This window comes from Pogoniulus pusillus, chromosome 19, assembly GCF_015220805.1.
Source record: "Pogoniulus pusillus isolate bPogPus1 chromosome 19, bPogPus1.pri, whole genome shotgun sequence".
NCBI classification, from domain to species: Eukaryota; Metazoa; Chordata; class Aves; order Piciformes; family Lybiidae; genus Pogoniulus; species Pogoniulus pusillus.
In genome coordinates, this window is record NC_087282.1 from 5,932,703 (window position 1) to 5,945,267 (window position 12,565).

The window sequence follows — 12,565 nt, forward strand, 5'->3', positions numbered from 1 at the left end:
CAGCAGCATTAGCACAGAAGTACTCAAGAAAAGGGAGCCACAAACCGTCATGGTACCACATCCCTTCCCACGCCTTCCCATAGGACACTCCATGGGGCTGGATGCTGAAGGGCCAGGAAGCTTTGTTAAAAAAAGTCACCAGGATGGTGTCTCCAACTTCAGCTTTGATCACTGGACCTAAGCAAAGAGCAGAAACAGCATGTCAGCAGTGGAGCAACTCCCCAGACAACCAGGCAAACCAGAAGCCAAGGCCACTGTTCACCCAGGCTGAGGAGAGCAGAAGACAGAGAAGAAAGGTGGACAGCACCACCCAAGGCTGTTCAGCCCTGGCAGCAGGGCTAGAGGACTGACAAGAGTCCTCTGGAAGCATACCAAGTATCCCAAGGTGCTTCTCTTCTTCTGATGGCTGCTTCTCCTCACGGAAGCTCTCATCAGTGTATTCCACATACTTTGCCTTCCAGTAGACTCCCCCAATTCGGTATGGGCCACGCTTGAAAAACTGCTCAGCAGGGCTAAATGCAAAAAGTAACCATTAGGGCAGTGCTACAAAAACCAGTCCTGGTCTGCTGCTCCCTGCCCACAGCCCTCCAGCAGTCCCAGCAGCATTGCCGAGTCCTTTCGGCTCTGCAGACACGGGCTGCATCTTTGGATTCAAACGAGCACAGCTCGTCTCTGTGAAGCCTCTTCCTCCCACAGACTCATCTGCCTGATGTGCTCAGGGAGCACCTCTGGCACACAGCCCTCTGACACAGCCAGGTTCAGCGGCACAGCTCTGAACAGCATCTGTACACGAGGTGTGAAAAGAGGCCAGGGAACAAAGCTGCGGCGAAGACGCAGAAAAGCAGCACTAGAACACAGAGTTCTTCAGAGTCCAGGGGACGACTGCAATCATAGCTGACACCACCTCCACGCAACAGCTGTAAAGAGAGATTTATTTCCACTGCCACCACCCTGACCAAACACAGAAACAGACCTAACATGCCTTGCAGGAGAGGCAGTTTAGCTACGAGGCCAGCTCCCAGACCTAAGGAACTTGCAGCTCTAAGGTCTGCAAGAGAGCTGCTGTGTGGCTTTGGGTAAATCATTAACCACTCTGCATTTCTGCTTCTCCATCCGAAAGAGGTACACTCTCCCCCAAAGCTTCCCAGGGAAGGGAAGAGAGGGGGAGGAACTAAGCCAAATCTGAATGGGAAGCCACTTGCCAACTACTCTCACAACCATCTGACACATGGGAAGAAAGGCTGTCGCTGCATTTCACTTCCTAGATATTGCTTGCGATGTCACAGCTACACTGAAGCCTATTTGCAGGCTAGGTCTGCCACCCTGTGTCTGCTGCAAGATGTGTTTCTTACCAGCTCAAGTCTACAGCTCTGCTCCTGGGGCAGGCACAGCAGATATGAAGCCCAGAGGCAGATACAGCAGCTCATGTTCTGCCAAAGCTGGGGCCCCTGGTGTCTGTGGGCAAGGTTATGAAACACAGACCACTTCCACATACAGTCCCCAAGGTACCCAGCACTGCTCTCAGCACAGTCTGGCTCAGCAGGCTGCACTTCCAATGGGATGATGTGTTTAGTCTGGAGAAGGAGACTGAGGGCAGATTTCATTACTCTCTACAACTCCCTGACAGGAGGTTGGAGCAAGAAGGGGGCAGCCCCTTGGTGTCCAGTGACAGGACTAGAGAAAATGGTTTCAAGCTGTGCCAGCTGGATGTAAGGCAACAAGCCTGTGTTCAGGCTGGATGTAAGGTAACATTCCTGCACTGAAAGGATTATCAAACACTGGAATGGTCTGCCCAGGACAGTGGTGGAGGCACCATCCCTGGAGATGTTTAAGCAGCACGTGAACCCGGCGCAGGGGACATGAATTAGTGTTGACCTTTCAATGCTGGGTCCAAAGTTAGACTGGATGATCTTTGAGGTCTCTTCCAACCAGATGCATTCTGTGTGGTTCTGTAAAATGCACTCCACACAAACTGCAGACAACTATTTTGATAAGAAATTCCACATTTTCCCTTGCAGCTTTCCCAGTACAGACAGGAGACCCCAAACACTGCCCTAGCCCATCCTCCTTACCTGCCTGCCTCGTCCAGCTGTTTCCCAGTGCTTTGGTCAAGACCTGAAGGTCCATAGTCCCACTGCACCTCCTTTGCAGCTATGTAGTATTTCCGAACTCTCCCATCCAGGGTGGATGCTGCAGCTTGCCGAGAACAGGGCCGGACCTCATAGAGCGCTGCCATCCCAGCTGCCCAAGACAAGGTGGAGGGCACACCTGCTTAGCCCCTCTCAACCAGTTTGACCAGGCAAAGAACATAGTCCCACCTTCCTACCACAAACTGGCCGTTCTCACTCTGTTGGCGCAAGAGGCACATGTCTGGGAGGAGGCAGTTAGGCAGCTCCCACAGCAAAGGGAGGCAAGGGAGCAGAGCTTCTCATCTTTGATATTGGATGCTATGGAAGCATAGAAAGAGAGCAAACAGAGCCTCCTGCTGTCCTCAGATGTGCCATGCAAGAGTCTCTTACAGGGATTAGAGTTCTAATGGGATTGTTTAGCCTGGAGAAGAGGAGGCTCAGGGGTGACCTTATTGCTGTCTACAACTACCTGAAGGGTGGTTGTGGCCAGGGGGAGGTTGCTCTCTTCTCTCAGGTGGCCAGCACCAGAACGAGAGGACACAGCCTCAGGCTGCGCCAGGGGAGATTTAGGCTGGAGGTGAGGAGAAAGTTCTTCACTGAGAGAGTCATTGGACACTGGAATGGGCTGCCCGGGGAGGTGGTGGAGTCGCCGTCCCTGGAGCTGTTCAAGGCAGGACTGGACGTGGCACTTGGTGCCATGGTCTAGCCTTGAGCTCTGTGGTAAAGGGTTGGACTTGATGATCTATGAGGTCTCTTCCAACCTTGGTGATACTGTGAAAAGCACTGCCTCATCCTAGTTTTCAGTTGCACCACAGATCAATGCAAACCATGGTGTAGCAGTACAGGGCATCCTCACTAAGTCTGGCCTGCACATTAACCATCCATCCACCCCAACTTGTACAAGAGCAGGAATCACCTCATTCATCAAGGGGCATTTTCTGTAGGGATGCTGCCCTAGGCACTGTCTCCTACCACACTGTAGGAGAACAAAAATGGAGCCTGCAGAGTACAAGACACCTTCCAGCCTCTGCCTTACCTTGTATGTGATCATTGATCTGACAGCTCAGTAGCCACCTCCCAGGGTTACTGGGGATCATGTTTGCTGTAACAAAAGTGGCTGGGAAGAGGCTGGCCACATCCGTCCTATGGCCTCGGATGTTGAGTGTTTCTCCATGGAAGTAGGCTGTATGAACATCAACTTCATTGCCCATCCCAAAGAGGTGCCATGAAACATAGTCCCCAGCACACATGGTCATCTCAGGGAGGTTCCCAAACATGTAACCGTTGATAGCTGCAAAACCAAGCCAGCCAAAAATCAGAGATTAGAAGAGAGGCCTTCAGAGCTTCTGCCAGCAGCCACAGCACAGACACTTGGAGGATGAAACTAACCAGAACTCATCATTCTCCTCCTGTTCTGGAGACTCCATTTCCAGAAGTGAGTGGCCAGGTATCTCCAAACAAGTAGTGAAGACTCACTTGTGGCAAAGGTGAAACTGAAATAACACTTTCTTTTTTTTCCTGTCCCTGTGCTGTTTGCTTAGCAGATGACCCCAGAGCCTCTTGTCTTGCTCCTCCCCTCTACCCAACCTCTGGCATACAACAGCAAGATTGGAGGGGCCCTGGAATGGGTCGCCCAGGGAGGTGGTTGAGGCCCCCACCTCTGGAGGTGTTTATGGCCAGGCTGGATGAGGCTGTGGGCAGCCTGATCTAGGGTAGGGTGTCCCTGCCCATGGCAAGGAGGTTGGAACTAGATGATCCTTGTGGTCCCTTCCAACCCTGACTGATTCTATGATTCTAGGAAGTGCATTTCAAGACACCAGAGCAGTACCACCCCTGACAGAGTCAGCAGCTTCACAAAGGTGACACTGACCATGCATTTTGTTGCTCTCTTGGAATTCCTCATCTTCTTTGTCTACAGAGCCTGGATCTGTGCAGAACAATGCAATGTTCTCATCCAGGTACCAGCTTAGGTTCTCATCCACCACACTGAACATCAGAAAGAAATCAATGTCCACGTCCTGGCGTCTTTGAGAATTGCCAGTCAGTATTCCTAGGAAGAAAGAAGAGATGAACAAACACCCACCCATGCAGAAAAGCAGACACCAGTCAAGGGATTAAGACACCAAATGAAGAATAACTCTTATCACAGAAATCTGAGACAGATGCTTTCCCCACCACCCTACCACAGCTCACTGCAGACTTCCAGCAGGCTCTTTTCTAACATAGCCCTGCAAACAAGTTTCCTGCTCCCAAGCAGCTCTTCTCCTCTGTATGTCTGAGCTCCCACACCTTCAGTTCTTATTCAAGCCACTCTTAGTTTTTTCAGTACACAAACTTGGACAATATGCCTGTTTTCAACATGGATTCAAACATCTCTTTCAGATCAAGAGGGCTACAAGCTAACCTGCCCATCCACTAGGAGATAAAGACAACACAAGGGACAGAACTCAAGTACTGTCTTCTCCAGCCATGCTACACTTCGCCCTGAAGTTGGGAGGCACCCAGTAGAGTATCTTTTCATCCTACCCTTGTTAAAGGCTGTGCTAGTTTGAAGCTAGCTAAGTGTTTTGGTGAGAAGAACCACAAAATCTTCACAGTATGAAACTGATGCTTCCTCTTGGATTTTTTACCTTTCTTGCATGTAAGTAATGGCCCAATCAGTCCAGATGCAATGTCCTTTGGTGCATCAATATGGGAATGGTAGATCCAGGTCAAGCAGTTTGGGTCATCAGCAGTTGGGCTGTGATCCTCAGGGACTGTCCAAGTATAGGTGTAATTTCCTCCTGGGAAAACAGCATCATCCTTCTTCTGATCCTGGGGGGACATATCAGGATACAGGGATCCTAGAACAACAGAGCAATCACAACATCCATTCAAGAGCAGCAAAGATGTCCACACATATAACCTTAGACTGGGCTGCTCTCACTCAAGAGCTGCACATATATATGTGCCTAGCAGATTTTAAAAGAAGACTCACCACCCCCAGGCTGAAAGAGAGCTTAATCATCACTATATCAAAAAGAAACTGAGGCACAGAGCCATTGTAAGGCAACTTGTCCCAAATGCAAGTCTGCATAGAGTCAGGAAGACCATTCCCATTCTGACTGTTGCTGCTTTGCCCTCAACTGCACCATGCCACATTCAGCCTCCCTAAAATCTCTGGAGTAGCTTTGAAGAGCAGTTCTTTGGTCTCATACTTCATCATTCTTCTGAACTCCTTGAAGCTCACCATGCTCAAGACTCAAACCACAGCACTTCAAATAATGATTACAGCTTGATTCCTTCTGCCCCCCACCTCCCACCAGCAAGCTTGGGAGGTTCTTCCAAATCTCAAGCAACCTGCCCTGTGTAAATGCCCCAATCAGAAAACAGCTCCCAGCCTCATGAACCTGAGAACCAATGAGCAGATGGCTTCACTAAACACCTATGGGCAGTTGCCTGCCAGCCATAGAGCTTTGGGCTAACCAAGCCTGTGGCTCTGCAGACATCACTCCTCAGTGCACAGGCCTTAGTACCCAGTGAGAAACAAAACCCTGTCTGCCTTGTAGCAATGGCTCTCTTACCTTCAGAGCCCTTCTCGTAGAAAACACCATGAGGATGAATCGTATATGGTCGACTAGCAAAGTTTTTTAGGTGCACTTTAATGGTATCTCCCACTTCTGCTCGGATGAGGGGCCCAAGGAACCCCAACCAGCCAGGTTTGAGAATCTCAGTGGTGTACGTGGAGTCTGTGTATTGCTTAAAGACAGCTTTCTTGTACGTGCTGCCCACCCTGTCCTTGCCAGGCTGGAGGAACGTTGAGGCTTTGCTGTTGAATTCAGAGAAGGGAAAGGCACCGTGAGTCATGCATTGTATAAAACAGCTGGTTGACAACACAGTGCAGTGACAATGACCCACAGCTTCCCAGGTGAGCCCAGAGCTTTGACATTACAGACAACCACCTCTGCGCTACCCCAGAATGTCCTAAACCATCTGTGAACTTCCTCCTCCCACACCTCTGGCTGCTTGAGAAACAAGCAGCACTTCATCTGAAACACACTGGGGGATGTCACTGTGTGAACACCTTTGGTAGCCTGAGACCAGTGTGCTAGTTTGAAGGTCAGAAGAATTAGATTCTAGGCTCTGAAACAATGGTGAGGTCTACGTCACTCATAGGCTTGCTGAGGTGTATAAAAAACAAGAACATAGATAACAGAGTTGCTCACTGGCTGCCTGCACTTTTCTCCCTAACCTGCTGTCTAAGTAATCCTTCTGCTTTCTAACCCCCCTGGCCAATTCTCCAAACTCACCTTGAACATAAGGCAAAGTCTGGAATAAGGTAGAGGAGTGGAAATGAGGTGAAAAGGTGGTTGGGAGCCCCTCCTGGGGATTCTGGTTTCTGGGAGGGCTGTTGTGTTTCTGTATTACAGGTTTAACTTGTACATTTCTGTATCTAGCGGCATAGATTGTAAATGTCTGCTTGTGTATTGTGCTAAGCTGCAAACATAAAGCTTCAGTCTAATTTCCAGCTCAGCTGAGTCTAATCTGGGTGATTTTCTTAAGAGTGGAGGAGTGGGTAACACCCAAACCATCACACACAGCCACAATACATGGCCAGATGCCTGCTGCCACTGCCACAGCCTTGTCTCCAGTTCCTCAGGAGCAGACACAAAGTACATGCCTGAACTCTGCAGTGCAAATAAGGAATGGGAAAGATGGTGCTTCTTTGGCAGTCACATGGAGGTGACACTGGGAAGACCAAGACCATGACTGCTTCAACCTTCATTGGGCATTTAGAAACTCACTTCAAAGCCTTCATGGCATTTGCAGCTAAATTACAAGGCCAGGGTGGGGAGATATACCCCCTGAGCTTTCTGGCCAAAATTCACAGTCTAAAAGATAACTTTATGCTCAAGAGAGTCTGAATTACTTGTAGAATGGCAGGGGAGTCAGGCAGGTACATATCCAGCACGTAACCAGCTTCCAGAGTCAAAACCTCAGTCAGGTTCTAAAGTTCAACTCGTGAGTGTATTTGCTCTTTATGGCTAATTCTTAGTAGATAAGAGATGAATCATGCTGCAGGCAGTGGTGGGACTGGCCTAAATGAGAGATGAAGTTACTCCTCCCACTTCCCCCCTAGGATCAATCACCCTGCAATAACGTAAGGAGGCCTGAAACATGAGCAAACTCCAGTGTGTAGCTCCAGAAGATGAACAGCTGAGACCAAAACAATGAGCATCACCTTTGTCATCTGAAGCTGTGAAGGGCTGGGCTCCAGCTATACAACCTAGCAGTTGCATAGCTGGAGTCCTAGCAGGGCTATATACAGGCTCTATAAGTAGATCCCTAGCAGGGATCTGTATAGCAGATCCCCTTGCAGTCATCCCTGCAGCCACCATTAGCAAAAGGATTTACAGAGAATTCCTACTTTGCAGATTTCCCTCCTCTTCCCCTCCAACATAGTCCACTTCTTCCCAACAAAGAGATATTCTTCAAGCATTTTACTCCCTTTGTCATTCATCTCAATATCACATCCTTCTCCTCCTGCTAGCAATTTGGTTTCTGCAATCATTGTAATAGTCCCCATTAGCTAATTGTTGTCAGTGACAGAACAGTTGTTAAATTGCTTTGAAGTTTAATGACCTTGAATTTCATTTCCATCTCTCCATTTATTATGAGAGAAAGCAAACAAAAACCACTGCTTTCATTATCACTGCAGGAGCCAGCAATAACATCTTTATTAATCCTGAATTCGGGGTGTTTTCTTCTCTGTGAACTAATTTAAGTCTATTCAGCATCTCCAGAGGACAGAGATTTTTCCACACTAAAACTGGTAGACCTTGGTGGTTTTTTTTCTGTGAACCCTTCCCATTCCTGCTGTGCTGTTTCTGAAAGGTTTGTATAAGCCCGAGTGGGTTATTTTACAAAGGGGTAAATGACTGGCAGCAGGTTGTCAAGAAATACAGGTTGTTTGCATGGAAAAAGAGGGAAAGAAACAAACAAAAGAGCAGCACAAACGCCTTTAAAAAGATGTGGAAAGCCATTAAAAACAAAACAAGCCAAAAAAAGAATACAAAAACAACAACCCACACACAAAACCCAAAAGCAGCCAAAGTAAAAGGCTTAGTGTTTTGAAAGCTAAACCCCAAACCTGTTTTTGTAGTGACTCAAAGTAATTACCGAGGTTCCCGGGTTCTCTTTTGCAAGAAAACAAAAACATTTGTCCAACAACCCCTAAAATTTCATGCTGTAAGTTCCATTAAGTCTAAGGCTCGCTAAAACAAGCTGGCTCTGTGAAGTCATTTACACCAAAGCGAAAAGTCATCATGCCTCAGGATACACAAGCTGATTACCAGCTGGAACTAAGAAAAAGGAGACCCTAGGGCAGAGGATTGCACAATCTGTTCTATTCTAAGACTGTTTGTACTTCCCTCTCTGTGCAGGGACTGGCTGCCCCTTTACATTCACCATTCCTTCTCCCACTGATGCAGTTTCTATGTTCCTACGATAAAACCAGTTAACCATTAAGCTCATAAAGATCAAGCATCTATCAGATCGTGTCTCTTGCTTGCTTAGATGTCCCAGAACACTTGCATGAAATCAGTCATGAAATTGCTGCTTTAGGCCAGTAGCAGACTGAATCCTGCCAGCACTACACATACGGGTTCTGTGCGATGCTTTGGTTCGCGAGTATGTTCCTTCCCGTCGGGGCATAGTTCCACTCCACCTCACGGATCCCCAGGTAGTAGACTCGAGTGACATCTCCAGCAAGCACGGGTGACAGTGTGTGGATGTAAAGCAGCAACAAGCAGAGCAATCCCATCATAGCCTGAATGAAGGCACTATTGGAGGGTATACCTACTGGGGAGAAAAGAACAACAAAGGTAATGAAAGGATCACAGAATTGTCAGGGTTGGAAGGGACCCCAAGGATCATCCAGTTCCAATCCTCCTAGCCATGGGCAGGGACACTTTCCACTAGGTCAGGTTGCCCAGAGTCACATCCAGCCTGGCATTAAGACTCTCCAGGGATAGGGCTTCTACTGCCTCCCTGGGCAACGTGTTCCAGTGTCTCACCACCCTTATGGTGAAGAAGTTCTTAATGTCTAATCTAAATCTACTTTCCTCTAGCTTGGATCCATTCCTCCTAGAGAAGCAAACTAATGGTTTGAAGGAACCAGACATTTTGAAAGGGCAAAGAGAAACTGGATAAAAGAAATCAGGTATTGGAATTAGCACTCAAATACCCAAGAAGGAAATCACTCCCACAATAAAATCAATGCAAAGTTGGATGGAGGTTATGCCTTACTCATCAATGGAGGTTATGCCTTACTCATCAGTCCCCAACAACAAATGTGCCTCTCATAACAGTTTAATATTAACCCTTCTTTTTTTCTGTAGTTCTCTTCCCAATGACTGTTCCATAGTTTTAGGAAGCATTGCTAATTCACTAAGCATTCACTCAGCAGGAGGTGAACAGATGCACAGCAAACACTGTGTTAGCAGAAAAGGCACCTGCAGATCCCATAGGCTGTGTAAGGGCCATCTTAGGACAGCAGGGCCCGGAGCAAAAGTGATATATGCACTGGAATGAAAAAAAATACCTTTTTCACCACCTCTGATATCCCAAATCATCTTACAGGACACTACAAAGCTCAGACAAATAATCCTTATCAAATACCTTTACTTCAACTCTTGCCAAGACCTCTCGATTCTACACCACCTGAAGAAGTATGATTTTGTCACTATGAAGTCACTTAAAGATTGCTTTTAAAAAGTGGCTCTGTGTAACCCAGAGATTGCATCTCCAACGGGCTGCTCGAGGCTTTTTGCTTAGTTAAGTTCCATTAAGTGTTTTCCCCCATGACTTAGATCAAAGTAAGGAGCCTACTTGTAAAACCTCCAATCAACACCAAGCTTGGTGTGAATAAGCACCAGAAATACTCTGAGGAGAGATCCAGAGCAAGCTGCAGAAATTGCCTGAAATCATAAAAACACAGTTCTGTGCAAGTTCAAAGAGTTACCCTCGTGAAGGAGAAATTGATGCAATAAGGAGCAGCAGAATTACACCAAAGGGTAAGAAAATAGCTCAGGGGTAAAATGAATGACAAACTAAATATAAACCCAGATGAAAATGCTGAGGAAATATCTCCTCCAGTGATAGAATTAACAAAGCAGGATGTAGGCAATAACTAAGCTGCCATACAAAACAGACATCCAGTTCCTGAGACGCTGAACAGCAACTTGGAAAACACTCAGCTGAGAGAAACAGAAAGTAAAAGAATTAGAAGAATGTGACCCAGCAAAAAAAAAAAAGCTTAAAGGAATCCATTTTCTGTAGCTTCCAAAAGAAAGGGGTGGTGACAACAGCACATCAAACACAGAAAGGGGCTTTGTCAGACTCAAAGGTCTCCAGAGGTCCCTTCCAACCCCTAACATCCTGTTTTATAAAGAGGTTGGCCTTATTTATTCTGTCTTTGGCAATAGCAACATGAGTATCTCAGGCTATTTGCAGCAAAGCTGGATATTCTGGAGGCTTTTGGCACCACACTGTAACAGCTTCCCCAGAAAAACTCTCAAATCTCTTCCTACAACCCATACCAAACATTCAGGATTCAAGTAGCATATGACAGCGAGATTCATATTCATATCCTTTCTAAGCCTGCATTTGTGACTCCAAACACACTGAACTAGCCTCAGAAACCAAGGATAATCAAGCATGACTGATTCCAAACTGTCACTAAACCGAGAGGAAGCAACTCTCAACTTGGAAAAACTTATTCTCTCTCCTTCCTCAAAAGGAGTTGCAGGGATTTCTCTAAAACCAAGATGGTATTGATCCACCACCACAGTGCAACTCTGCTTCAGCAGCAAATTCTTCAGAAGGTCCTGGTCATACACTGAAGCAGCTCGGATACAGAGCAGTCCCTTCTCTGTGGGTGTAGCAGCACAGGGGTGATCAATCAATCTCACTGCACCATGCTGTCCACTAACCTCACTGTCCTTATTCCCACGGAGGTGAAACACCTGCACCGAGCCACTCCTGTGCCAAAAAAAAGGGATTTCAAAGCAAGCTGGGAAAGCTGTACCTGCACTGTTTCACACACACATGCCAGACTAGCAGTGGTCACATCAATGAGGAAAGACAAGGCTGGCACCACCAGCTCACAGCCTCTCATCCTGCCAGCACACACCCTGTTGGGAAAGGCAAGTGGATGCTTTTGACTCAGCCAAAGAAGTGGCCTTCTTGTCACCACGGGTCAAAGTACATTGGAGAAGCTCTCCAGGAAAAGCATGCCCGGTGTGCGGGGCAACCATCCTCCAGGACTGGGAGCTGCTGAGCCAAGGGAGGTCACTGAGGGTTAATCTTAACATCCTCTCACATTAAAGTTTTTTTGCAAGCAGTATCAAACCCTAGGAAAGAGCAAAGCTTAACCTTCACATCAAGGACGAACAGCGACTCTTAAAGCTGTGAAAAAGGCCTGAAACAAATTCAGCTGCAGCATCAGCCCCACTATTCCTACGTGACAGGGTCCCTGCTCACCACATCAAAGCTCCACACCGCAGCATCACTACGCTCATCAGATAAACCAGAGTCAACCAGAAGCTGTGGCAAATCTAAACGTCCTGTGAATGGGCTCTGGTGCTGAGAGAAATAAATCAATGACCAAATCTTTGGGACAGCCTTGCTGAGGCTCTACAGAAGTCCTGTCTGGAGCTCAAGCAGAGTTTGCTCATGACATCGCACACAGGTCTGTGTGACTGTAGGTAAAAGTAAAACAATGTCACTCGGTGGAGATTCGACTAGCAAGGCTGATTCTGTTCTCACCACCTCTTCACAGGGGCTAACCACCAGTTAGTTACTCTGCCAGGGCAAGGTGAAGGAAACTGGCACGTTATTTCCCTACACTTATTTTTTCTTCAAAGCATATGTTGTGATTAAGGACAATAAACCAAAACAAAATCCGACTCAAAACTTGTGTTACATTCATCCCTGAACCTTGGTCGAGCAGGATCCTCATCCCCAGGGCTTCCCTTTTCCCAGTAAATTAGCAGAAAAATCCATTTTAGTCTATCTGGTCTCTAACTCCTATTTCACCAGGTCAGTCAGGCTGTCGGCAGGGCTTTCCCCTGACAGCAGGGAAACCAACACCCAAAAAAAGAGAGAAAGGGATTAATGAGCGACGAAAATCTCTCCCCCCTCCCATCCCCTTACTTGCGGAGCAGGGCTGGAAGCAGGCTCGGTGCGGAGGGCGACAGCGTCAGCTAGGAGACATCGCGGTGGCGGGACCTGGGGAGGGAGGATGCGCTGGCACGGCCGGGACAAAGTCTGGCTGTAAACGGAGCTCTGCCTCTCCTCCCGCGGGCTGGCCCAACCCCAGCCCCACCAGCAGCGCTGCCTCCCCTGCCCCGGGCACGCCTCCGGCGCGGCCGCACAACGGGACCCCAGTTGCCCGC

At 47.8% G+C, this 12,565-nt stretch overlaps 1 protein-coding gene across 6 annotated transcripts in view; it reads right to left on the minus strand.

Annotated features, from left to right (window-relative positions):
• HEPH (hephaestin) overlaps window positions 1–12,565 on the minus strand; it is a 29,828-nt gene that overhangs the window by 16,782 nt on the left and 481 nt on the right. The window contains exons 2-10 of one of the 6 annotated variants that reach the window (XM_064159033.1): window positions 12,324–12,398; window positions 8,771–8,966; window positions 5,693–5,937; window positions 4,760–4,972; window positions 4,000–4,179; window positions 3,166–3,420; window positions 2,073–2,241; window positions 373–512; window positions 46–177 (exon numbers count right to left, since the gene is read on the minus strand). In XM_064159033.1, the coding sequence (XP_064015103.1) occupies window positions 46–177; window positions 373–512; window positions 2,073–2,241; window positions 3,166–3,420; window positions 4,000–4,179; window positions 4,760–4,972; window positions 5,693–5,937; window positions 8,771–8,934 (1,498 nt within the window). In that variant the 5' untranslated portion in view covers window positions 8,935–8,966; window positions 12,324–12,398. Of the gene's footprint in view, window positions 1–45; window positions 178–372; window positions 513–2,072; window positions 2,242–3,165; window positions 3,421–3,999; window positions 4,180–4,759; window positions 4,973–5,692; window positions 5,938–8,770; window positions 8,970–12,323; window positions 12,417–12,565 lie in introns of all 6 variants that reach the window. The other 5 variants (XM_064159038.1, XM_064159032.1, XM_064159034.1 and 2 more) reach the window with 5 other exon arrangements.